Genomic DNA, 27,426 nt, shown 5'->3' with positions numbered 1-27,426 from the left:
CCCTAAGTGGAGAAAGAAGTGGGTACAGGCCATCTTGTGATTCCTGTGCTTTCTGCCCCCTCCCATCCTGGAGGTTTCAAGGAAACGAGCCAAGGGCTAGCTTCAAACAGCAGGCCCCACGTCACAGGACTGGGGTCAAAGGACCGCTCCCGGGGTGCGGGGAAGCGTGATTCTAGACGTTTGGTCTTATTGTCCCAAAATGGTTCAACCAAAGTTCAGCCACCAGGTACAGGGTTTATCCTGGTGGCCGTCAGATCCCCTGAGGGTGGGTGTTGGCAGGTTATCTGAGCCCGGAGCAGTGTGAGGGAGGCCTTCCAAGTATTTTCAGAGAAAAACAGGAAATCAGGCTGCTCTTGGAATCAGTCAAAGGCTCCAGCTGCTAGTGGAAGACTGAGAGCAGCCTTAAGCAGGCCAGCCCCCAGCTGACAGGCAAGAGAAGCTGTCACCATTAGAAACTGTCCCGTGCTGGGTCTTTCCTGGTCATCCGGCCACACATGTGCGTTGGCCAACTGTGGACTGGCACAGATCGGGGAAGAGCAGGGTGGCCCTCTGGGTGGAGGGGGAGACTTGTCCCATCTGCTGCAGAGCGCACCCCACTCGACCGTCCCCAGGTGTACTGGTACTTGCTCCGCCCATGACCTTGGGCTGTAGGGCCCAAAGGAGGACCTCTTAAAAGGCAAGGGACAAGGGTCACATGCCCCTCCTCCCGGCTCCTGCCTGTGAGGTGGATTTGCTCCCCCTCAGGTCAGAGGATCTACTCCCTTCTGTATTCGTGAATTCCCTCAATTTATATCTTTTTGTTTTGTTTTGTTTTTTGGTTTTTCGAGACAGGGTTTTTCTGTGTAGCTTTGCGCCTTTCCTGGATCTCGCTCTGTAGACCAGGCTGGCCTCGAACTCACAGAGATCCGCCTGGCTCTGCCTCCCGAGTGCTGGGATTAAAGGCGTGCGCCACCACCGCCCGGCAATTTATATCTTAATAAATCCCTATGCCCATTTAATAGACTCACGTGGAGTGACCTTAACGCCCAGGTCAGGGCCGGTCAGCCAGGCCGACCTTGAGATTCGGACCACATCGGGGCCTGCTTCTGAGATCTCTACTTACTGCTTCAACTAAGGGAGGTTGCCCGCAGGAGCAAGGGCGGAGGGTGCTGGGGTACAGTTTAAACCAAGGTAGGTGTGGGGTGGGGCCCGAGGTCTGGCGGAACCTGATCTCTTCCTTTTCTTTCTCAAAAACAACGAAGCTTTATGTGCTTAGAAGGAGGATAAAAGCCAACACAAATATTTTCCTGAAATTAAACTACTTGACCAGCAGGGGTCAGTGTTTTGATGATTTGGGGGTTTGGGGTTTAGGGGTTTGGGTATTTCTTTTTTAAACCTGGGAAGGAATGTTCCCAGGCTTCTACCAAAAGAGTTGGAGAAGCCGTGAACCCAAACAAGCCCTGGGGCCAGAGGGACCCTGTTTTATTAGAAAAGGCAGGGATGTGGTCTGTCTCCTGGCACTCTGTTGTTGACTGTATGCCTGCTCCCGTGGGGACAGGGGGAGCTGCTGCAGCTTGAGCGCTGTGGAGATCTGACTGGAAAGGGCACTGGGGCCCACGCCATGCTCCCAGGTGGCTGTCCCACTGTACCGGATGACGGTCACTCTCCCAGCCATGGGCCTCTGGTCAGCTCGAGTTGTGGCTGTGTTACTTCGTGGGGACTTACAGCTGGCTCTTCGAAGAGGCTGAGCCCTTCCAAGGAGGCCTCCTCCAAGAAGAGGTCCTGACATCCAAGCGCTCCGGCCGGCTGGCCAGGGTGTACTCTGAAGGCACACTGTGGAAGGCTTGGTCATCGGACGAAGACACCTGGAGTGACCCCGACGTGGCGCTTGTGATGGTGGGCGGCTTCCCAGTGTCAATGGGCCGGGTGTCCAGGTTCACAAGGTCCTGCTTCTCCATCTGGGAGCTCGCTAGGGTCTCCTCCGGCTGGGACCTCTTTCCATAGTGGTGGAGTTTCTTCTTAGCCAGGATGGAGATCTTCCGCGGATTAAATATTGACTCTCTGTGGTTGAAGGACAGGTTCTCTTCAGATGGGTTCGGGGACTCCCAGACCGTGTCCCCACCACATTCTGCCGTGGGCCTGCGCAGGATGGTGCCCTGGGTGATCAGGTCTGCGTAGCCCTCACGGTGGGAGAAGGCGTAGCTGGATCTGCGGGCGGCGGTGCCCCGGCGAAGGTGCCTCACGGCCGGCTCCACAGCCACTTCCTCACTCGGGATCTCCTCCTCCTCCTCCTCCTCCTCCTCCTCCTGCAGAGCCGAGGAGACAACGGGGCGGGGGCGGGGGGGCGGGGGAGTTAGGGTCCCTTGTCCCCCATGGGGAACACACGGAGCTTCCCAACACTGGTCCAGCCAACTGGCATCTGACCTGGAAACAGATTCTGGACCAGCTATCAGTCCTTCACATGGACCTCAGAGACAGCTGGGTTGGTAAAGCCACTTGCCTCCAAAAGCCCGTTGACCCGAATAATCCACACAGTGGTAGTCTACACATGGTAGTCCACACATGGTAGTCCACACATGGTAGTCCACACATGGTAGTCCACACATGGTAGTCCACACATGGTAGTCTACACATGGTAGTCCACACATGGTAGTCCACACATGGTAGTCCACACATGGTAGTCCACACATGGTAGTCCACACATGGTAATCCACACATGGTAGTCTACACATGGTAGTCTACACATGGTAGTCCACACATGGTAGTCCACACATGGTAGTCCACACATGGTAGTCTACACATGGTAGTCCACACAGTGGAACCAGAGAACAGACTCCCAAAACCTGTCCTCTGACCTCCACAAATGTCCCACAGCATGGACCACTCATACTCCCACCCCACCCTCACTACATAAAGAAAGAAATGTGGATTTAATAAGAGCCTTTCCTGGACTCTCCACTGGGCAGATCATCAGTCTTTCCTTGGGACCTGACTGAGGACTTTATATCAGAAAACAAAATTTTTAAAATTTCTTAAACTTGCACGCCTTTAATCCCAGCACTCAGGAGGCAGAGGCAGGAGGATCTCTGTGAGTTCGAGGCCAGCCTGGTCTACAGAGTGAGTTCCAGGACAGCCAGGGCTACACAGAGAAACCCTGTCTCGAAAAACCAAAAAAGGGTTGGGGATTTAGCTCAGTGGTAGAGCGCTTGCCCAGCAAGCGCAAGGACCTGGGTTCGGTCCTCAGCTCTGGAAAGGACTGCGTTAGGGCCGGCCGGGTGGTGGCGGGATGTGGTGGAGGGAGATGTGGCTGGGGGTTGGAAGAGCACTGCCGCTCTCCCAGCACCCACATGGCAGCTCACAGCTGTCTCTAACTCCGGTTCCAGGTGAGCCGATGCCTCCCTCCCTCCCCTGTGGGCGCTGGGCCCTCACATGGATGCAGACAAAACATCCACACACATAAGAAATAAAAAATAAATGAATCATAATTTTCTTTTCAACTGCCACCTTATCCTCATTTAAGGACAGTTTCTGGCTCTAAGCACACCACAAAGTTGTACAACTGTTACTTCCAGAATATTCTGTCACCCCTAATGAAGCCTCATTCTGCTGTGGGATGGTCTGTATGGCAAATGTGTTGCTGATTAGTCAATAAATAAAACACTGATTGGCCATTGGCTAGGCAGGAAGTGTAGGCGGGACAAGGAGGAGAATAAAGCTGGGAAGTGGAAGGCTGAGTCAGAGAGACACTGCCAGCCGCCATGATAACAAACAGCATGTGAAGATGCCGGTAAGCCACGAGCCATGTGGCAAGGTATAGATTAATGGAAATGGATTAATTTAAGCTGTAAGAACAGTCAGCAAGAAGCCTGCCACGGCCATACAGTTTGTAACCAATATAAGTCTCTGTGTTTACTTGGTTGGGTCTGAGTGGCTGTGGGACTGGCAGGTGAGAGAGATTTGTCCTGACTGTGGGCCAGGCAGGAAAACTCTAGCTACAAATGGTGCCCAACGTGGGGCAAGAGTTTCCACCTAAAACCTGAGAAAAGATTCTAAAATGGAGCTAAAAACAGCTTCCTAATTGTCTCTCTCAAATGAGCGGCAGCTGCCGGTTTGAGCTACTGGCGGGTTCCTAGCTCGACCTGCAGTATGGCAGGAATGAGGCCTCTGCAAATGGCACATTAAGCTGCATGGTGGATTTAGCCTTTGCTAGTACAAAACAAAAAAAAAGAGGTTTTTGGGCTACACGGTGCTTGGATAAAAGCATAGAGACCAATGATAGCTCCCAGAGCTGGTGGAAAACGCCATGTTGGGAAGCTGAGGTGGGCAGAGCCAGCAGCCACAGCTGCTGCAGTTTAAGGCAATAGATTCACAATAAGACAGATTCAGATGTAATAGTTTACAATGTGTGTAAAAGATACATAGGCTTGAAAGAGACAAAAAAGGTGATATATAGAGTTATAGAAACAAATACATCGTTTTAAAAAATAAAGTCTTTAAAGAGACAGTAAAGGTAGTATAAAAAATAAGCCACCTAAAAATGGATATTACACAGAGAATCTGGATTGTGTTGTCTTTGGGATTTTTAACTGCAGAAAAACATTTGATTGTAAAAGCTGTTGAGTTGTGCCAAAATGTATATTTTAAAGATACCTTGACTTCAAAATTTGGATGTAAGAACGTGTTGCTTTAGAAAGGAGTCTCTGCTTTTGTTCCCACAGAAAGCCAGAGGCTATGGATTTGTTCCAGATTAAGATACATCAGGTTTGACCAGCCAAGACCCCCTTAAAGGTCTCCGATGACACCATGGCCCAGATGATCCAACATCCAGAACGGTTTGAAGGCAACTGGCTCAGACGATACACCCTCATGGACTACTCCATAATCCTAAAATTTTCTTTGTGTCCCCATAAGATACAGCGCCCCCCTCCAGCAGGAAGTAGTAAGAGAAGCTACGCCCAAATTCCCAAAATATATGTAATTTTACTTTGTTAAGGTTAAAACCTTCCTTTTTGAAAAAAAAAAAGGGGGGGAAGTGCTGTGGGATGTTCTGTATGGCAAATGTGTTGCTGATTAGTCAATAAATAAAACACTGATTGGCCATTGGCTAGGCAGGAAGTGTAGGCGGGACAAGGAGGAGAATAAAGCTGGGAAGTGGAAGGCTGAGTCAGAGAGACACTGCCAGCCGCCACGATGACAAACAGCATGTGAAGATGCCGGTAAGCCACGAGCCACGTGGCAAGGTATAGATTAATGGAAATGGATTAATTTAAGCTGTAAGAACAGTTAGCAAGAAGCCTGCCACGGCCATACAGTTTGTAACCAACATAAGTCTCTGTGTTTACTTGGTCGGGTCTGAGCGGCTTGGGACTGGCAGGTGAGAGAGATTTGTCCTGACTGTGGGCCAGGCAGGGAAACTCTAGCTACATCATTCCTATGAGAGGTTACCTGCCCCCCACAGTCCCCGTCACCCACACTCCACTTCCCACCTCTGGGCTCCCCATCATGGAGTCCCACACTGTGGCATTTGTGTTTGGGTCTCTCACTGACCACGGTGTCTCTGAGGTCCCTCCAGGCTGTGCCCTACTATCATTCTTTTTGGAGCCTGAGCCATACTCCAGCATATGGCTGGGCCACACATGTCAGCCCACGGATGGATGGATACTGGAGCTACTTCCCATTTTGCCTAAACTATTCTGAAGCTACCTGCCTCCCTCCCTGGGCAGGAACCCCTCTGTGTCAAGGAGTACCCTAAGACACACACCATGCTCAGGGATTTGGGCCTCAAGGACACCGGGAGTCCCTGGAGCACAGTGTCTGTGACAGCTGGGAGGAGGGGTCGGTGGGGGCGTCCACAGCTCTGCCTCACCTTAAGCCGCAGTTTCAAAACAGTTTTGCGGATCACACGAAAGGCCAGGACTGGTAGCGTATTCAGGGTCACATTGAGCATGATCACCAGCAGGTTGGCAGGCTGGCTGAGCACATTGTAGTCAGCGACTGAAGACAAAACAGACAGGAGGCGTGAACACCAGCGCCCCCCTCCCCTCAGTCACGGGGCACTACCCCGCCAGCTCCCCTCCTCCAGATGACGAGAGGTAACTGCCTCCTGTCCATCCCCTCCCCTACACAATGGAGGCTCACACAAAAATGGGAAGGTCTTTGGTGAAATCTTGTACAACCACATGCTCTGGGTGAAGCTTGTCATGAGGACGTAGGAGGCGAGGCTGAGCACGATGCTGCCCACACACAGGAGTGTCCAGTACTTAATGACAAGAATAACCTGCACGGGGAGCCAGGAAGTCAGCGATGGGAGGCAGGACACGGAGCCGGGGTTCGGGGAAGTCAGCATTGGGGGCTGGGGAGAGTGTCCGATCTCCAGCACCCATGTGGAAGCTGCTTGCCGGGTGTGACCGCACACGCCTGTCATCCCGGCCAACCTCTGACTAGATGGGAGACAGTGACCAAAATCTGCAAAGCCCACGGCCAGATAGCCTGACCACATACCCAGTTGTGACGGTTTCCTTCCAGATTAAAGCATTTCATGCTGCAGGAAGCTCCTTAAGCAGGAAGGTAAACAACACAAAGTAGCTCCAGGAAGTCCCTGAAACTGACCAAATGCACTAGGCCTCTCCCTCACAGAGTGACCAATAATGTCACTGAGACCAGCAGCCTGTCTGGAAGACACAAAAACCAGCTGGGCTGCCTGAAGAGGTTTAGAACCCAAGTCACTTGGAAAGGCCACTCTCCAACTTGTCATATGCCTGCAGGCTGTGCAGTGTGCCCCAGTTTTTGTGAGTTGTCACCATACTGGGTCGGGCTTTAGTGAAGTCACTTCTGTTCCTGTGAGTGACCCCTCACCACACTCCTGGAAGTGCCCATGAAACACATCGGTCCACCATGCTGGACTTTGGTGGATCTGCACTTTGGTCTGTCGTGGACTCCCTGTCTGGGGTGGGGAGACTGGTGTATCGTGTGTCCCCAGGAGGTCTTGTCACATAACAGCAGCAAAGGACAAGACTACGCCTCAATCGAAATCAGTATCCAAGGGAGTCCTCTGACTTCCACAGCACGTGTCCACACAGGCAGGCACATACCACGCACATTCTAAAAGCATTCTTGAGTTGAGCACGATGGTGCACACCTTTAATCCCAGCTATCTGAAGGCAGAGGCAGGTGGATCTCTCTGAATTCAAGGCCAGCCTGGGCTACAGAGTTTCAGGTCAGTCAGAGCTGCATAATGAGACCTCATCTCAAACAAACAAACAAACAAATGAAGAAAAAGGTAAGGAGGAGAAGAAAAGACACAAAACACAAGACACCCAAGACTTTTTAGAGGGTGGCCTGAAGGGAGGGCTCAGCAGTTAAGAGCCTTGCTGCTCTTGGAGAGGACCTGAGTTCAGTTCCCAGCTGTGGGGATAAAGCTTGCCTGGAGATCAGAGTGTGGAGCTAGCCACTAGTTAGCTGTAGAGGCCAGACAGTGGAGGCTCACACCGGTAATCCCAGCACTTGGGATCGCATGCCTTTGATCCTAGTACTTGGGAGGCACACGCCTTTGATCCCAGAACTAGGGAGGGGGAAACAGGAAGTGGCATGGCTGGACAGAGAAAGGAGTATAAGGCGGGAGGAGACAGGCGCTCAGCCCTTTCAGGCTGAGGAGTTGGTGAGGTGAGAGGTGGCTATGGCTTCCTCTTTTGTCTCTCTGATCTTTCAGCATTTACCCCTAAAAAAAAGAAAGAAAGGAAGGAAGAAAGAAAGGAAGAAAGAAAGAAGGAATGTAGAAAGGATGGGATAAAGGGTGAATTATTGAATCTACTCTGAAAAAAAAGGGGGATATAGATAGGATAAAGGGGTAGATTATTGAATCTACTTTTTTTTTTTTTTGGTTTTTCGAGACAGGGTTTCTCTGTGTAGCTTTGCGCCTCTCCTGGAACTCACTTGGTAGCCCAGGCTGGCCTCGTGAATCTACTTTTAAAAAGCAACTACTTGTTTTAAATAATTTTGCATTGATATGGACCTTTGTATATTGATACAAAGTTGAGATTATTTTTATTAGAATATACAGTACATACATTTCTAATCTTGTTCAAGGCATTGTACCTATATATCTCATTTAACAATGTAATGCAAATTGCTAGTCATTGAAAGTTATTATTACAAACTATTTAGGATAATAAAGAAATGAAGGTTAATAGTTAGTCACCTATTACAATTAAACTTGCAGTCATGTTAGGTATGTTTTCAAGGTCAAACAGATATATTTTAGGTAGACAGGTGATCTTCAAACACTTCAGAGATTTACAGAATATGGCATTTAAACTGTTTTAACATAGTTTTTTTTTTTTTTTGACAGTGAGCCATGTCTACTCCAGGCAGCACCAATCTACTTCAGAGAAGATGATGGGCATAGAAGAAACTCCATATGGAGTTCACTTTCTTTGTGGCCAAAGTTAGTAACTGGGCAAGAAACTGCCCTTGCCTCAATTGCTGACGGTATGCTGTCCAAACGGACAAGCAGGACACAAAACAAAGGACTGCCGAACTTTGTCGAGACCAAGTAGGAAGGCCCTTCAGGAAATCCTGCTCCACAGAGGAGTCTGTCAGATATACCAGGCCTGTAGGCCGAAGATGGATGCCCCAACACTGCAGAGGAACCCTGGGTGACTGCCAGGCAGCTGGCCATTTCTGTCATTTCTCACATATTTTGGAAGTCCCTTACGTGCACTTTCTCCTTCTCAGGTCTCTGATGGAGTTTATAGTTATAGTTTTCCTTGTTACCAGATTCAGAAAAGAAATTCACTAAAGAGGTGTAAAGTGTATAAGGTTGAGAGACATTAAATATATCTGGCTCCCAGTTTTTATTATTAAAACCAATTAGGATTCATGCTCCACCCAGCACCCATGTCAGCTGGCCCACAAGCACCTGTAACTCCAGCTCCAGGGGATATGATGCCCTCTTCTGGCCTCCGTGGTCTACTGCATGTGTACGTGCACACGCGCGCGCGCGCACACACACACACACACACACACACACACACACACACACACACACAGGAGAGAGAGAGAGAGAGAGTTAAAATGAAACAAATCTGTTTTCTGAGACAGTGTTTCTCTCTGTAGCCCTGGCTGTCCTGGAACTCTGTAGACCAGGCTGGTCTCGAACTCACAGAGATCTGCCTGCTTCTGCCTCCTGAGTGCTGAGATTAAAGGTGTGCGCCACCGCCCTGGCAAAACAAGTCTTTTTCTTTAAGAGGATTGAGTAAAAAGTCAGTGTGAGGCAGAGGTATCCATGGTTTCTCAGGAGTCATGGTTCCACCTACCTCCATGGTGATAGAAAGCAGCCCAGATATTGCCACCAGTACCCCAAGGGACTGGTAGTCACTGGAACTGCCAGACTTGGAGATGTCATGGCTGACCAGCACCGGTACGAAGAAGTTGATGATAGATGTGAGGGCGCCGTGGACAATGGCTTGCAGGAAGATGCTGTAGTTGAACAGCTCATCTTTCTGGCCAGCCACGTACAACTTGGGCATCTTTAGGCTCTTCTCAGCAGTCACGTCCTGGACAGGAGGCAGAGGCTCTTAGTGGGGTCAGGAAGTGGTGGAGTCTGCAAGTAGGGCTCAAAGAGCGTCTCCAGACGTTCATTCAGCACGTGGTAACGCACTCAAACCAAATGGCCCAATTTTTTTCCCACCAAAATAAATAAGTAAATATGTAAAATTTAAATGTGGGATAGACTCGAAACCCTTGTCTCAGTCCCACCTGTCCTCTCTGGCAGGGTCACTCTGGGTCGTGAACGGGAGGAACAGCAAAGAGCCTTCCTCTGGAACCCTCTTCCCATTACACAGAAGGCTGGATAGAAGACCTGGTTCTCAGGGTGCCAGAACCTCTCCAGCCAGAGGCCCCCCTCCCGCAGACCCCATGAGACAGAGCTCTGGAAAGAGCAGGTGGTCTGCTGGGTGAAGAGAGACAGGACACAAGACCTGCCTGGCACTCACCTGCTCAAACAGACCGATGTACAGGACTGGGAGCGTGGAGTACATCAGGTTAAAGAGAGCCAGGAACCAGCCTTCATACAGGGGCTGCAACGGAGACCAGACCTCACCAGGGGCCCCGCGGCCCGCGGCCGGCCGCCCGGGACAGGCGGCAACAAGGACAGACGTCCAAGTCTGGCACTTTAGAGGTTCTACAAGCCAGTGGAGAGAATGAGCTTCTAGACTCTTCTAGAATGGCATCAGGTTTGATTCTGACTAATGGAGCTAGAAGAGACCCAGGAAGAGCCGGCTCAGCTCTTCTCTTGATGCCAGACCTGACTGAGCTAAGAATAAACACCAGGAACCCAGAGCCTGAGCACCCCAACCCTGGGGAGGCTGATGCAGGAGGATGTCCAGCCTGGGCTACAGTGCTCACCTTGCACTCACAAAGCCTTGGGTTTCACCCCAGCACATGTACTCAGCGGGGGAGCCCCCAAGGCTCTGTGCACAGTAGGTCAGCACCCCACCAACTGAGCTACAGCCCCAGACACTCACTCTGTGTTCTGAAACAGGTCTAACAACAACCTAGCTCTATTTTATTTTATTATTTTGGTTTCTCTGTGTAGCCCTGGCTGTCCTGGATCTAACTCTGTAGACCAGGCTGGCCTCGAACTCACAGAGATCCACCTGCCCTCCACTGCCGCCCAGGCTTTACCTTGAACCCATGGTAATCTTCGTGCCTCATCATCCTCAAAACTGTCATGATAGGGGTGCACCACCACACCTGATCTGCCCAGGTAGTCTTGTACTAGTGGCAATCCTCCTGCCTCAGCTTCCCTAGTGTCAGGATGACAGGCAAGGGACCACGCATCCTCCCGCGCTCCCCACACACACCTGTGCGGTGAAGCCGTTGAACAAGGAGAACCAAATCTGGGCCATCATGCTCGCCACCGTCTTGTAGAAAAAGTAACGCAGGAACTTGCAGACGCGCATGTAGGACCAGCGTCCATGCACAAGGAGCAGCCGCTGCAGGTAGCAGAACTGGGCCAGCACGTAGTCGCTGTTCTGAACGGCCTGCATGCCCTCCTGACCCGCGAGGCCCACGCCGATGTCTGCAGCTGCAGGGGCCACGGCAGCCGTTACCAGGCACCCTGGGCCCAATCCTCAGGCTCCACCCCCCAGGCACACCCCCAGGCACACCCCCAGGCACCCACTCTTGATCATGTTCACATCGTTGGCTCCATCTCCGATGGCCAGCGTCACCACCTGCTGGTATTTCTTCACCAACGCCACCACCAGGGCCTTCTGCTTGGGTGTCACCCTGCAGCAGATGACAGCCTGGCATTTGGAGGCCAGGTCTACAAAGGCCCTCTCCCGCCGCTCTTCGAGGCTCTCGCCAGTCTTGGGGGTGACTGACGGGGATGGTGCCAGGGAGGACCCAAAGTTTCGAAACATCTGGGAGATCCTCCGCGCCTGGAGAAAGTCCATCCTAGACATCACCGGCTCCTGGTCGACCTCATCCACCACCGCATTCTGGACCAGAGCTCGGGGCTCCTTGCGCAAGGACAGGAGCAACTGATCCTGGGTGTCCGAGGTGGGAGACGGGATGGGGAAGAGGGGGCTTGGGTCACTAGGCCCGCATCACTGTCCTCGGCATGTCCCCCACCCCAAGTTTCACCAGCCCGACTGCCCCTCGCCCCCAGTGACACTCACCAGGAACTCCCCATTGATGATCAAGGCCATGTTGTGGTGGGTCATCATCTTGAACGACCTGTGCTGTTCGCTTTCGTTCCAATAGTTGTCCAGTAAACGCCTGTTGGGACATGGGATGGATGGAAAAGTGGCGCCATCGTCCTACCCATGGGACGGTGTGAGGGTGGCAGGGAGGCCGACCTGCTTACTTGATGTCCTTATCTTCCATAATGATCATGTTCTCCGACAGCAGCTTGCACGCGAAGCCGATGTTCACCGCAGTCTCTGCAAACCCAGCCAGGTGCACGCACTTGGGCTCAGCGCCGGATCCAGGAGCCCCGCCCCCGCGCCCGGAGGCCCCGCCCACCACGGAGGTCCCGGTTCCTTGCGGCCTCCTCCCCCCACCTCCCGGCTGGCCGCAGTGATTGGTCCGGAGCGGATGCTGTCATAACAGGGCTGGCCAATCATTGGGAGGCCTGGGACTTCAGCCGCTGGGCCTAGGGAGTCTGAAAGGGATGCGGGTGCGCGAGATACCAGGGAGCTGGGATAGAGTTGGGATCCTGAGGCCCACCACACTTTGAGCAAACACAAAAATGTCAAATTTATTTGAAAGTCAGAAGCAAAAAGTCAAAAAGAAAACAAACTGAAAACAAAACAAAAAATAACCAAAAATTTAAAACTCAAAAATTGTCTATACAAGGGTACGAGGGAGCGCCTCAACGCTGACCTGGAGGCCCACAGGAGGCCACCTCAGGGCAGGTGTGTGAAGGGGTCCCCACCCGGCTGTGTGATGGTCACGACGAAACTCTCCCGGAGCACCGGGGTTGCGCGAGGCACGTGTCCCACTCCTGGGGACAGCGCTGAGGGCGCTGCAGCCGGTGGGACAGCGACCCAGGTGCGGCAGAGCCGGGGACCCACCTGGCTTGTCCCCGGTCAGCACCCACATTTTAATGTTCCCCTTCTTGAGGCAGTTGATGGTCTCAGGCACGCCGTCCTGCAGCTTGTCTTCAATGGCTGTGGCTCCCAGCAGCTGGGGGGCAAGCACAGGGTTAGACCACAAGACCCAGGTCCAAGGAGCCCAGCCGGCCGGTCCCCACCCTGCCGGTCCACCCACCTGGAGGTTCTGTTCCATCTTGTTGTACACCTGGTGCAGGGCCTGCGCACGGTTCTGCAGCAAGAGGGCGGCCTCCTGGTGCTCAGGTTCCCATTGTTTATAGGCATCCTCCGCCACCTCCTTGTAGGCCAGGCACAGGGTGCGCAGGGTCTGCTCCGCGAAGGCCTGCGGCAGCCGGACTATGAACACCCGACCACCAGTCCTTAGGGTCCTGCTTATCCCCAGGGTCACCAGCGCCCTCGTCCCTCTGGACCTTTGCACAGGTGGCACCCTCTCTGCTAATATCCTCCCCATGCATGGCTCAGACAATTCTTTCTTTCTTCCTTTTTTGGTTTTCCCAGACAGGGTTTCTCTGTGTAGTTTTGGTGCCTGTCCTGGATCTCACTCTGTAGCCCAGGCTGGCCTCGAACTCACAGAGATCCGCCTGGCTCTGCCTCCAGAGAGCTGGGATTAAAGGCGTGCGCCACCACTGCCTGGCTCCAATTCTGTCTTGAGACTTGATAGCCCAGGCTAGCCTGAGTTCCTCACCCTCCTGCCTCAGATCTCCAGAGCTAGGCAGGTGTGTGTGTCTACACTCCGGTCCCCCCCCCACACACACACCCTTGTAATCCACCCACCTCAAGGTCCCGGTTCCAGGACTCCTCCTAACATCACCATGGGGAGGGGACACTTTTGACCCCAGCATCCTTCAGGGTTCTCCCTTTCAGGCCCTTGGGCAGATTTGAAACATGTTTACTCCTGAAGGCCAGGGAAAAGGTGCCTACTTGCTTCTCATGTCCCTCTATCCCATAAGGGCCCCTGGAACTTTGACCACAACTAGTGGCTGACTGGGGTGGGGGGTCGGGCTTGACTGTCAGCTGGGTCTCCATTGTGATGGACACCTCAGACAGGTTCTTCACTGGACCTCAGTTTACCCACCCACTCTATGGAAAGTTGATCCATCTGATTGAGCCCCTGGACTCTGGGTCTTCATTTTGAAGGACCTGAATGCCCTCTCCCCACAGCAGAGAAGGGCACCTGAGAACCCTCAGCAAAGCCCTTGGACACACAGACACTCCCGGCCCTGCAGGTTAGGGACTGAGGGCAGGACAGCTCTGAGTGAGAGAGGGGCCTGGAGGGGGTTTATGGCTGTGACTGGAAGATTCAAAGAATGACAGACAGAGCCATCACCAGAGCGTGTGCAGAGGTCCACCTGCCGCCTGAGCTCAGAGAATGTGCAAGTGTTGGCGGGACAGCGGGGACAGCCCAAGGGACACAGGCCATCGGGAGTCAAGACACATCCTCCAGCACTGAGTCAAGGAAACCTGGAGGCCAGCTGAGGTTGGGAAGGGACCAGGTGAAGGGGGCATCTGAGGTCGAGCCCAACCCACCCTTGGGGTACCCCTGTGTGAAGTAGAAAGACACTGAAGAGTTCAGCACCTCTCGGCTTCTGTGTGGGTGGGGGTGGAACAAGGTAAACACGCGGATGAGCAACCTGCCCAAACGGAGGGAAGGCCTCAGTCTGCACCCGCTCACACTGGCCTCTCCCAGCAAACTTACAGCCAAGACTTCCTCTGTGGTGGCCTCCATGACACCCTTCTTGTGAAGACGCTCCAAGATGACTGTGTCTGCACCCTTGGTGTAGAGGCAGATGGAACCCTCTGGGTTTCGGACTGTGGGGGGAGGGTAAGGCCCTGATGTCTGCTTGCCCACTGCTACAAGGCACAGGGGTGACAGGGAGGAGCCTGGGGCTCACCCAGCACTGACATCCGCTTTCGAACGCTGTTGAAATCCATCATGGCCAGAACCTGGTAGACCCGTTCCTCCCCCAGCTCCACCAGGGTGATGGTGTCCTGGGTCCGAGACAAAAACACGTATCCAAAGTTCCTGGCAGCGGTAACCAGTGCTTCTTCATCAGGGGAGGCCGCCTGATACAGCAGCTGATCTGACCGATAAAGGGGGGTGTGGGTAAGAAGGGGTGAAGGGTGTGGGTAAGAAGAGGTGGGGGGTAGGGTGAAAGGGAGTGGGGTGTGTGGGTAAGAAGGGGTGAGGAGGAGGGGCAGGGGTGAGGAAGGGTGAGGAGGGGCGAGGTGAGGAGGGGCGGGGTGAGGAGGGATGAGGGATGAAGAGGGGCGGGGTGAGGAGGGGTCAGGAGGGGCGGCCAGCCATCTCCAGCCCCTTAGACAGGCTCGCACAGCAGACCCTAACTGCAGCTCCCAGGCGGAGGGGCGTCCGGCCCTGGTGACCCCGGTGGCCCCGGACGCCGCCCGCCCGCACTCACTGTCTTTCTCCTGGACCATCACGGTGTGGCAGATGGCCAGCAGACGCCAGAACTCCTGCACTGCCCTGTCCTGCTGGCCTCGCACCAGGGACTCCAGCTCCTTATTGTAGAACTGGAGTTTGCCGTCGGCGAACAGGTTCCAGGCATAGGGGTTCCGCTGGGAGACGGCGGGGTGCAGGCAGGCAGGGTCAGGCCTCTGCCACACACGCCATCCAGGCCTACCCACGCTGCTCCACCGAGGCAGGGTCCACAGGGCTCACCTTTCGGAGAGTACCATGCTCATCATCTGAATCTGGGGAAAGAACCAGCTTCAGGATTCGCCCCCCCCCCCGCCCCGAGGCCACACTTTTGGGATCCCCTGGCTCCTGCCCCTGCTTCCAGGGGACACGTTACACATTATTACCGAGCTAGGGTTCTGAGTTTAGGTGTCCGTTAGGAGACCCCCTAGGGCAGCCTCACTAGGAAGCTGTGGGGGCGGGGCGGGGCGTCACCGTAGACGTGGCCGTTGATACAGCACTTCTTGAAGGTCATGATGTTCTGTGTCAGAGTCCCGGTCTTGTCTGAGAAGATGTACTGCACCTGACCCAGCTGGTCGTTGAGGCTGGTGCTGCGGGCCTTGGCGGGCATGTCCAGGGGCTCGTAGTACATGTTGAGGTCCCAGTTGATGAAGAAGCTGTTCCCCAGGTAGATGAACTCGGCACTGCAAAGGGCCCAGGCCATGCTCAAGTCAGGTTTGCTCCAAGTTCACACCCTGTGGAGAGGGACCCCCAAGGCCTGCCCAGGAGCTTACATGATGAACATGGCCATGGGCACCATGACGCTGAGCAGGATGAGGAAGCCCCAGAAAATGAAGAAAACCTCCATGGCCTCCGTGCGCTGGTGCAGCGCCGACACGTAGTAGTGTTTGCCTTTGAATTCTTTCACCGTGAAGGTGAAGCCCAGTGCTAGCAGCAGGGAGCCGATCACCAGGGACACGAAGATCTGTGAGGTGGATGGAGACGGGTGGGGGCCTGCACATGGGGTCCAGCAGACATGGGGATTCATCCAGGAGGGGCCTGGGGTAAGGGAGGGCAAGAGGGCTCTCTCGGGGTCCTAGTCCGGCTTCGGAGCTCTTTGTCTTTAATCAAAACTGGCCTCTGAGTCCTGACCTCCTGCATGAGGCTACCACAAAACATAACACAAAGGAGCCCAGGGCGGGTCTGTCACCTTAGTGCTGGGTACAGGCGGGGGGGGGGGGGGGAATGGAAGCTCAACATTAGCCCAGGCTGTGTACAGCAATAAAAAGAAGCAGGAGGCAAGGGGGGGGGGGGGGTGAGGGGGCAACAGGGATCCAGGGCGTCTGCAGAAGAGTAGGGTCATCACCTCACTCTTCAGGGTCCCCCAGGCTCTCCTGGACGCCTTACCAGGACCACCAGCTTGTTCATCAGCAGGTCCAGCTTGGTCCTCTTCAGATGAATCTTTCCACAGTTCTTCATGATCTTTGTGTCTAAACCTGCAAGATTTATTTCCATCTGTCATATACCTGCACACCATTCAAATGTCCACCCATCTATCCATCCACCTATCTATCCATTCAGTCATCTGTCCATCCATCCATCCATCCATCCATCCATCCATCCACCCATCCATCCATCCACCCATCCACCCACCCATCCATCCATCCACCCATCCACCCACCCATCCATCCATCCACCCACCCACCCACCCATCCATCCACCATCCATCCATCCATCCATCCATCCACCACCCATCCATCCACCATCCATCCATCCACCCACCCATCCATCCACTCACCCATCCATCTATCCACCCATCCATCCATCCATCCATCCACCCATCCATCCACCCATCCATCCACCATCCATCCACCCACCCATCCATCCACCATCCATCCATCCATCCATCCATCCACCATCCATCCACCCATCATACATCCACCCATCCATCCATCCACCCATCCATCCATCCACCCATCCATCCACCCATCATCCATCCACCCATCCATCCATCCACCCATCCATCCATCCATCCACCCATCCATCAATCTATTCACTCACCCACCTGTCCATCCTTCCTTTCCTCTACACAGCAACATTTTATTTTCTCAGAGACAACCAGAGTGTTGACCACTAGTCTATCTGACAATACCCAGGGCCCATATCATGCAGGCTTTGGGGTCCCTCATCAACTTCAGGGTTCTCCCTCAGTTCCCCAATCCAGAGGCCCATGCGCTGTACCAGCGTAGATGACCAGGCCGTAGCAGGTGTCTGTGTTGCGGATCTTGCAGCCACGCAGGAGGAGGTTTCCGATGTCCAGTGGGTACTTCCTGCTGTTCCACTCCAGGCTCCCCACAAAGTCATGCATCCGGCTGTTGGGCTCCTCACACGTCACTGTACCTGTGGGACCCGGTAAGCAGCAGCCACACGGCCTCAGCATTGGTCCCAGGCCTGCGGCTTCCTGCCACATTCCTATCGCTACCCAACTCAGGCCACCCTACTGGGTCCACACTCCCTCCTGGCACCCCAGCACCATCTCTCAGCTCCCTCTGAAATGCTCCAAAGTCGACCATCATGGCCTCAGGACTTATGCGTATTCTGTTCCTGCACCCAGTCACCCTCCTCTTTCCAGCCCCTTCCCTTGCGGCTGAATCTTGGATGAATGTCGTTGCAGTGTTCATGCCTTCAATGACATCAGTGTTTGTGAACCGCCCCTCCTCAGACATCTCTGTGACCTTCACAGGCCTGTAGAGAGATGGTCCACAGCAGGCAGGAAGACAGCCCTGCTCAACGCAACTCAGCAGCCAGTGCTCACTCAAACTTCTGGAGTCTTACCCCAAGTGATTTATTTTAGGCATGTTTAAGCATGGCACAATTTGGTGAAAATTATTCTAATGATGATTAACTCAATCCTCTGTGCACAACACTGCACACATAAATACCCCCGAGGAACAAGATGGGCTTACATTGGAACTCTTTGTGAAACCCATAAAGATATGTTCTAGAAAGGTAATGGTGCACGCCTTTGATCCCAGCACTTGGGAGGCAGAGGCAGGTGGATCTCTGTGAGTTCGAGGCCCGCCTGGTCTACTGAGCGAATTCCAGGACAGGCACCAAAACTACACAGAGAAACCCTGTCTGAAAAACAAACGTAAGATTCTTTTTAAAAATCAGCCAGGCGGTGGTGGCGCACGCCTTTAATGCCAGCACTTGGGAGGCAGAGCCAGGTGGATCTCTGTGAGTTCAAGGCCAGCCTGGGCTACCAAGTGAGTTCCAGGAAAGGCGAAAAGCTACACAGAGAAACCCTGTCTCGAAAAACAAAAAAACAAAAACAAAAACAAAAAAAGATTCTTTTTAAAAATCAACAAAATGGGGCTGGAGAGATGGCTCAGAGGTTAAGAGCACTGACTGCTCTTCCAGAGGACCCGAGTTCAATTCCCAGCAACCACATGGTCTGTATACATAATAAATAAATAAATCTTTAAAAAAATCAACAAAATGAAGAGAAGATAAATCTGAGGACTTGGCTGCAGCAGAAGGCAACCTCACCCATGATCCTCTGCTGTCTTAAGAGCCCAGGGCCTAGTGGTCATGTGTGACCCATCGGGGGACAGGCACAGAGGACAGGCAGGGTTCAGCACTTTCCCTGGAGCCCAGACACCTAAGGGTGTTCAACATGAACAATATCTTGGGGCCCTGACTTGTTGACCACCCAGCATTCCAGCAGGGGGCAGCACTGTCCTTCAGAGGAGGAGACCCAAAGATCAGGGAGGCTTGCACTGGGATGCTCTGCCACCCCCTCCCCCTCCCCCACACGGTCTACTCCGGAACTTTCTCCTCCTCACCTGACACACTAAAGAAGCGTGTACCATGTGCCAAGTGCTAGACCCTGTAGGCCCTAGGGTCACTGCATGATGGAGGCTGGAGGAGGCACAGGGGTCTTGTGCTCACAGATAAGCCCCAGGAAAACCTGGATGTGAAGCACATAGGTTCTTCCTTCAAGGGAGTGAATGCAAGTCCTGTTCTCCGCCCAGAAGACTGGAGCGTACATGCTCACCAGCGGTGACCTTTGGGCTCTCTGGCCAGAGACCACACTGAATCCCCCTCCCAACCCTTACTTCAACTGTCTTTTCTTAGCCAAGCTATAGAATGTATCTTCTGTTTTGTTTTGTTTTTGGTTTTTCGAGACAGGGTTTCTCTGTGTAGCCCTGGCTGTCCTGGAGCTCGCTCTGTAGACCAGGCTGGCCTCGAACTCATAGAGATCCTCCTGCCTCTGCCTCCCCAGTGCTGGGATTAAAGGCATGTCGGACCTTAAATTTTTAATTACACATCTTTGTACAGGTTTGGACACATGTGCAGGAGCCTGTGGAGCCTAGAGGCTCTGGATCCCTGGGGCTGGAGTTACCGGCTGTAGTCAGCTAGTGAGAACCACACTCAGGTCTTCTGCAAGAGTAACAAGTGCTTTTAGCCTCACCAGTCCTCAAACCTGGGATCCTCCTGCCTCAGCCTCCTGAGTGCTAGAAATTTTGTTAAGTTCTAAAGAAGATTAGAGAAACCAAGCCAGTGTGCTGTGGCTTGAGAGAACATGCATGTCGACATCACTGAGAGCAAATTGCCTTTGCACTAAGACACGAAAAAAATAAAACCTCTTAATCGGCCTTACAAAACGACCGTGAAAACACCCGTGACTGCTTGCTGAGCAACAGCAAACCCCACACCAGCCCGGGAACATTCCTGTGGTAGGGAAGGAACTGCGGGTGTGTAGGGTGTAGGGTGGGGGTCCCTTCCCATGGTGGCAGCATGGTAGAAGGGCCACAGGCTGGCAAAGGCACAGGACTGGCGCTGAGCTGTGCGGGACCCCACCCACCATCCATCCTGACCCAGAAAAGAGGCGTAGAGAGGCACACAGGGCCCCCATCCCCTCACCCTGGAAGGAAGCCATCTTCTTCGGGCTTGTCAGCTCATGGTGCGTGACCGTCAGAGCCTGTCTGAACTTCAAGTTGGTCTCTCTGGGGACAAGAGCGGGGTGAAAAGTCATGGAAACGTGGCTGTGGATGACACCCTGCAGTGAGAAGCCGTACGCCCTCCAGGCCCTTGACCACTTTTGCTGAGCACCTACTGTATGAACAGAAGATGAGCCCAGAGAGAGAGTGCGCCTCGTCTGAGGCCACACAGCACACCTGCCCATGGGTCCAGGTTGGGCCTAGGCCGTCTGGCCTGGGTACAGACACACTGGTGCCTGAAGGCTTAACTGGACTATCTGGCTGTATTTAGCCACAGGGGAAGCAGGGTTCCTCTGTCATCCAAGCCCCGAGGGAAGCCATGGCTTCTTACCCATCAATATCTGCAGTTTCCACGTAGCATAGGCTACTGGGCTCTGTGCTGGCCAGCAGGAGCAAGTCAGCCTGGGGTGGAGCAGGGAGGAGTCAGGACTGCTGGAGGGCCCTCCCCCAGGGGCGCTCACGGCGGGGGAGCTCACCGGGACGATGCTGTCCTTGCTGAGACACACCACATCCCCCACACACAGATTCTTCCATTTCTTCCACAGGAAACTACAAGGCGGGATGCGGTGTCATGGCTTGTGCCCCAGGTGCCCAGCTCACTGGACCGCAGTGGCCACCTCTGCTCCTGCTGAGCATCCATCCTGCAAGGCTCAGCTCAGCAGCCACTGCCCCAGGAAACCTTCCCCGGCCTGCTTATGTCCCCACATGGGGTCCATGTCTCCAGCAGTTCTCTCCAGGCCCCCATCCATGTCCTTCTTAGCCTTTCCTCAAGGGGCAGCCCTGTCTCAGCTCCATCATCCACAGAGCCAACTGTCAGGTCCCCATCCCAGAGCCAACACCCAGCATGCAACCCTGGGCTCTGGTCAGACTCAGCTGGGATGTACACTGTGTGTGTCCTGGTCACATATTTTGTCAACTGGATGCCGGAGTCATCTGTGACTTCCAGCCGAGAAAACGGCCCAACATATTGGCCCGTGGGTGTGTCTATGTGGCATTTTCTTGATGAATGATTGATGTGGGGAGGGTCCCGCCTCCCCGCCCCGCCCCGCCCACTGTGGGCGTGGCCCTCCTGGGCTGGTGGTCCTGGACTGTGTAAGACAGCAGGTCCAGCAAGCCCTGGGAGCAAGTCCCTGAGCAGTGTTCCTCCACGGCCTCCGCATCCACCCGCTCCCACCTCGAGTTCCTGCCCGACTTCCCTCAGGGTGGCCGTAGCCGTGACGGAAACAAACCCTTGCCTCCCAAGTCGCTTTTGGTCATGGCATTTACCACAGCGACAGAAACCAAACCAGGACAGTGTGGGAGGAGCTAGCCCCCCAGTGGCCTCCCAGCACGGGTCAGAGTCTCCTTGTCCCAGATGTCCCCCATCCCTGTGGCAGCGGTCAGCCTCACCTCTTCCCTCTCAGGATCTGGCAGGGCCTGTTGTTGATGATCTTATCGCTCCTGTGTCGACCCTGGACCAACAATGAGAGGCAGAGAGCTGGCTGGTCCCCTGTCCCCACTCTGCCCGGTCCCCAGGACAGAGAGGCAGAGCCAGGGGTACCTGGTCACAACGGCTCCCGACAAGCCCAGCACATTCTGCCCCCAGACCCCCTGGGGCACTCTCTGCTTCCTGTGTGTGGTCTGGGGACAGTTCCAGTCTCCCATACCCTGGCCATCGCCAACCGAGCCTCACTCACAATGTCATCCACCAGGTCGCGGGTGGCTCGGATCACAAGGAGGCAGACGAGAGGTGCGAAGAGCGTGAACCAGGGCAGCGTGGAGATCTCAGGGATGCTCTGTGGGTACCAGGAGGTCACAATGGCCTCTACCCTACCCTCCTCACCCTGACCTCCCTTCCTCTTCGGTCCCCTCCAGGGAGCAACCCCAGACCCCTGCCCCCGACCCTTCCTAGACTGACTCCACAAGTCTCCGCAGACAGAGTCACGGCGGGCGGGGCCTGGCTGACTCCTCTACACAGCAGGTGCTCAGTACAGGTTTTGTAATTTGTAATTTGATGGGTAAAAGCAGACCAGAAATGAGGTGCTGGGCTGGCGGGGTGCACCTGAGACACGGCTCGCAGCTGGGAGGGGGCGCCTCCGCTTAGGGCACACCCCTCAGGCAGCATCCAGCCGGGTGGGTGGGGCCGAGGGAATTCTGTGAAGCCCTACAGTTGGCCCTGGGAAGCTAGAGGGTTGTGCCTTCCTGAACCTGCAACAGCGTTTGCTTGCTGAGCTGTCTGAACGTAAAGACTCAAGGCAGCACTTGCTGAGCGCCTGCTGAACACAAGGCCCCAGGGCGGTGTGGGCTGGATACACTCTCCCATGCACCCACCTTCGGCTTTCAGCAGTGCGATGCCCCTCCTGCATGCCAGGGACTGGCGGCTAGCACGCAAGAGGGGAGGGAAGAGGGGCTTTCGCCCACCACACAACCAAGAGCGCAAGTCTTCAGAGAGATGCCCCAGCCAAGGCAGCTGCTGTGAGCCTGAGGCCCGCCCCGCCCACACCTCACCCACCAGCCCCGCCCCGCCCACACCTCGCCCACCAGCCCCGCCCCCGCCCCGCCCACACCTCACCCACCAGCCCCGCCCCGCCCACACCTCGCCCACCAGCCCCGCCCCCGCCCCGCCCACACCTCACCCACCAGCCCCACCCCGCCCACACCTCGCCCACCAGCCCCGCCCTCGCCCCGCCCACACCGCACTCACCAGCCCCGCCCCCGCCCCGCCCACACCTCACCCACCAGCCCCGCCCCCGCCCCGCCCACACCTCACCCACCAGCCCCACCCCGCCCACACCTCGCCCACCAGCCACGCCCTCGCACCGCCCACACCTCGCCCACCAGCCCCGCCCTCGCCCCGCCCACACCGCACTCTCCAGCCCCGCCCCGCCCACACCTCGCCCACCAGCCCCGCCCTCGCCCCGCCCACACCTCACCCACCAGCCCCGCCCCGCCCACGCCTCACCCACCAGCCCCGCCCCGCCCACACCTCGCCCACCAGCCACGCCCCCGCCCCGCCCACACCTCACCCACCAGCCCCACCCCGCCCACACCTCGCCCACCAGCCATGCCCTCGCCCCGCCCACACCTCACCCACCAGCCCTGCCCCGCCCACACCTCGATCACCAGCCCCGCCCCGCCCACACCTCGCCCACCAGCCACGCCCTCGCCCCGCCCACACCTCGCCCACCAGCCCCACCATCGCCCCGCCCACACCGCACTCACCAGCCCCGCCCCCGCCCACACCTCGCTCACCAGCCCCGCCCCTGCCCCGCCCACACCACACTCACCAGCCCCGCCCCGCCCACACCTCGCTCACCAGCCCCGCCCCCGCCCACACCGCACTCACCAGCCCCGCCCCGCCCACACCGCACTCACCAGCCCCGCCCCCGCCCCACCCACACCCACTCACCAGCCCAGCCCCGCCCCCACTGCACTCACCAGCCCCGCCCCGCCCCGCCCACACCCACTCACCAGCCCAGCCCCGCCCCCACTGCACTCACCAGCCCCGCCCCGCCCCGCCCACACCCCCACACCAGCCCCGCCCCCGCCCCGCCCACACCGCACTCACCAGCCCCACCCCCGCCCCCGCCCCACCCACACCCACTCACCAGCCCCGCCCCGCCCCGCCCACCTGCAGGATGATGATGATAAGGAAGTACAGATTGGACGTCCGGTGGAACTGCTCAAACAGGTTCAGAGGCAGAAAGGAGAAGACGTTGTACTTGGCTGTGTGGATGGCGTTGCTCTGGAACGAGAGCCATCAGCGGTCGGCATGCGACGCTGCCGGTACCTGGCTGCCGCCTGTGCCTCCCCGCAGGCTCCCAGGAGGCCTCGGCACGTCCGTAAAGCGTACGCCGAGCACACTGAATGCGTGCCTGCAGGCCTCTGGCCAGCACTGAGGGTCTTAGGAAGCACAGCGCTTCCCGTCGGCATTGCTGAGCAGCTGCGAGGACAAGGTCTTGACGGAGCAGTTGAACGCAAGGCCTCCAGCAGGCATTAAGGAGGCCTACTTAGTGCAAAGTTATGGAGCTGAGTGACACTCTGCAAAGGATTGTGGCTACGCCTGGTGGGAGTCCTGAACCGACAGCTGCTGGATTAGCTCACAGGGAAGGAGGTGAAATTAGGGACTTGAAGAGAACAGACATCACTGTCATGATTAAAATAAGGATGGCAGTGGCAGCAATGCCCGGTAGCATAGGGTAGCATAGGCCTGTCACCCTAGCACTCGGGAGGCTGAGGCAGAAGGAGCCTGCCTGTTTGACAGAGGGAACTGAAGGTCACCTAGCATTGGAGTAAAAGGTAAAATGTGTGCTCAGGGGTGAGGCCCCGCCCAGAATCCCCAGTGATAGCTGGGGGCGTGGTCAGGGTGGAGCCCCGCCTAGAATCCCCAATGAGGGGCTGGGGGCGTGGTCAGGGTGGAGCCCCGCCCAGAATCCACAGTGAGGGGCTGGGGGCGTGGTCAGGGTGGAGCCCCGCCCAGAATCCCCAGTGAGGGGCTGGGGGCGTGGTCAGGGTGGAGCCCCGTCTAGAATCCCCAGTGAGGGGCTGGGGGCGTGGTCAGGGTGGAGCCCCGCCCAGAATCCCCAGTGAGGGGCTGGGGGCGTGGTCAGGGTGGAGCCCCGCCCAGAATCCCCAGTGAGGGGCTGGGGGCGTGGTCAGAAGGCCTTTGGTTCCATTGCTAATCCTGCAATAAATTCCCTAGCTCTAGGAAAGCTGAGGCAGGAGGATGAGGAGTTAAAGTGCAGGCCGAGTTACCTAGTGAGCGCTCCCAGGGTGGATCCCGGCACAGCACGGGTCAGGCCCCGGGACAGCTGTCCAGGCGCGACTCACCTTGTACTTCTTCTGTCTCCAGCACAGGAAGCCCTTCTTCCTGACCTGCTTGTGGTAGGCGCGGTTGTTGGCCCTCACCTCCCAGGTGAACGCTGCGGAGAGCGGGCGGGCGACAGGCGCTGCTGGAGCCCCGCCAGGGACAACCGCCAGCAGCGTCGCCCTGGAGCCTGAGGGCTAACAGGCCCCCAGGGGCCGCGGCACAGCGATGCCCATCTCAGGCCGGGAACTGGTAAACACCAGGACTGGACAGAGGAGCCGCTGGGGGCCAACGGTCTCCAGGCTGGAGGCGGGTCACAGGGGCAGTGACAGGTGGACTCTCGTCCCCCAAGCCATTCCCCTCAGGGAGCAGGGTCCCAGGAACTCCATGGTCGCCCCATTCCGGGTGTGGTGTGGGCTGGGGGTGCAGCCGATCCCCAGCATCTCCCTCCCCAGCCTGCCTTACTGCTGACGCGGGACTGCACCTGTGTCTTTATCCTCCAGGTCTCCCCCAAGGTGAACATCATCCATGCTGGTGGGGCTGTGGGATTGAAGAGAGAGTCCTAAGTCACAATCACCCTCACCCGCTGTGCTTCCCAGGGCCGCCAACTCGGCCCTCGGGGATCTAGAGGCCTGCTAGGCCAGTAATCCCATGCCTGGGAGGCGGAAGCAGAAGGATTGCTGAGTTCCAGCACAGCCTGGGGTGCTAGCAAGGCCTCGTCTTGGGAAAAAACCAGAGGCTGGGGTGGAGCTTAGTGGAGGATCTCTCACCACTCACTCAGCCTACATCCCCCATTCACAGCTGGCCACCCGGGGTGGGGGACATCACGGGCCCGAGATGCCTCCAGCCACAGTGAGGAAGCCGTGGCTGCCCCTCCTGGCCCACCTGCTCCCTCGAGCGCGGCCCAACCGTGTTCAATCCATGTTCACTGACCCCACGGGGCCGAGGGGTATATGTGCGACATCATCTCACAGCCTCTTTCCATGAGCATAGAGCCTCTTAACAACAGATCTGGCCTGGTGTGGTAGCACATGCCTTTCATCCCAGCAGTGGGTGTCTGTGGTCTGGCCTTGGGGCTGCAAGTGTGGTGGCTCACATCAACCTAACCTTCCCACAGTCCATCTTTTGAGTCAGGGTCTCACTATGTAGACCAGGCTGGCCTTGAACTCATGATTCTCCTGCCTCGGCCTCCTGGAGTGGCTAGGATGACGGGGCTGTGCTACCACACCTGGCTAGTCTGGGAACTTGAGCCTGGCACTGTAACCGGGGACCCTGGTCCCCACTGTAATCTGTACAAATTGTGCCCGGGCGACCGGCAGCTGCCTCCATCACCCCGGCAGCTCTTCACCCCCCACGCCCCCAGCGCTCCAGCAATCTCCTAGCTTGCCCAGATGTCCCCACCCCCCATCCACAACAGCCTCCCCTCCCAGATAGGTAGGTTCCTCACCCTTCAGGTCTCATTCTGTACTTCCCAGACCGGCCCGTCTGGATCCTTCGCCTCCTAGGGGCTTCCTGAGTAGCTGGGATGTCCCCCATCCCGCCTCTGGTCACCTCTAGAACTGTCACTGCCGTAGTGTTCCGCATCTCCCCCAGGGACAGGGACTGTTGGTGTCTGAGTCATGTGTGTCCCCAGGGCATCTTGGGGCAGGGCATCCTCCTGGCTCAGCGCCAGCCCTGTCCTAGGAGACTGAGCCCTGCCTTGCCCTGATTATCAGAGGGAAACTGAGGCTCGGGAAGGGGGTGGGAGGGATGGGGTGAGGAGACCCGTGGGGCAGCTGGGATTCTAGGGGACTCATTAGTCCAGTGGATCTCAACCTTGCCGATGCTGTGACCCTTTAATATAGTCCCTCCCCAACTACAAAACTTGTTATTATTGTTTTGTTTTGGTTCTTTGAGACAGGGTTTCTCTGTGTAGCCCTGGCTGTCCTGGAACTCACTCTGTAGCCCAGGCTGGCCTCGAACTCACAGAGATCCGCCTGCCTCTGTGTCCCAGTGCTGGGATTAAAGGCGTGCGCCACCGCCGCCTCCCGGCTCCGTTATTTTGTTGTTACTTCATAGCTGTAATTTTGCCATTACTGTGAATCGTAATGTCAATATCTGTGTTTTCCGATGGTCTTAGGCGACCCCGATGGGTCTTGACCTATAGGTTGAGAAGTGCTGCTCCATCAAGAGACACCCTCTCCAAAGCCTATCTAGGACAGGAACACCGCCCACTCACCGACACCCGTTGGCAGTGTCCCCCAGTAGCCACAGTGCACAGCCTTAAACTCTGTCTAATGGTCACCAGACGGTCCCGTCCGTGACCCCCAACTCGGTGTCTGATTTTCCGAACCTCTACGGGGCGCCATCTCCTGCCCCCAATGCTGACACCCCAGCCCTGTGACCCGCAGAGCCCAGAGAGGTCACACAGATGCCCTGGGATGCACAGCCCGTGAGCGTCGATGCTCACCTGAGAGGGCCGGGCTTGGTGGGGCCGGGCTGCCTCGGGCGGGCCGCCTGCGGCGTCCAGGGCCGCCGATGTTGTGGAACTGTTAGCCTGGTGCCAACGGGTCTGAAACGGGCGGCGCGGGCTCGGGGGGCGGGGCATCGAGGAGGGGGCGGGGCCTGGAGAAGGTGGGACTTAGCTGG

The 27,426-nt window shown here is 56.2% G+C and overlaps 1 protein-coding gene across 1 annotated transcript; it reads right to left on the bottom strand.

The window, feature by feature from the left end:
- Nucleotides 1-1,685: 1,685 nt before the first annotated feature.
- Nucleotides 1,686-26,524, bottom strand: Atp8b3 (ATPase phospholipid transporting 8B3). The gene is given in 27 exon segments (XM_052745654.1): nucleotides 1,686-2,285; nucleotides 5,846-5,973; nucleotides 6,118-6,256; nucleotides 9,294-9,533; nucleotides 9,972-10,055; nucleotides 10,842-11,065; nucleotides 11,162-11,528; nucleotides 11,661-11,760; nucleotides 11,849-11,924; nucleotides 12,558-12,669; nucleotides 12,754-12,918; nucleotides 14,293-14,405; nucleotides 14,489-14,677; nucleotides 15,014-15,170; nucleotides 15,274-15,305; nucleotides 15,505-15,713; nucleotides 15,804-15,994; nucleotides 16,417-16,505; nucleotides 17,251-17,409; nucleotides 19,936-20,018; nucleotides 20,344-20,414; nucleotides 20,489-20,561; nucleotides 21,402-21,463; nucleotides 21,689-21,787; nucleotides 23,623-23,736; nucleotides 24,822-24,913; nucleotides 25,283-26,524. Coding segments are annotated over 27 exon segments (4,014 nt in total). The 5' UTR covers nucleotides 25,329-26,524.
- Between the last annotated feature and the right edge of the window lie 902 nt (nucleotides 26,525-27,426).

The sequence above is a fragment of the Peromyscus californicus genome, unplaced genomic scaffold (genome assembly GCF_007827085.1).
Source record: "Peromyscus californicus insignis strain IS unplaced genomic scaffold, ASM782708v3 Scaffold_1__1_contigs__length_55948999, whole genome shotgun sequence".
NCBI classification, from domain to species: domain Eukaryota; kingdom Metazoa; phylum Chordata; class Mammalia; order Rodentia; family Cricetidae; genus Peromyscus; species Peromyscus californicus.
Note: the sequence above shows the minus strand (reverse complement) of the source record. Positions and strands in the feature narration are given on the sequence as shown.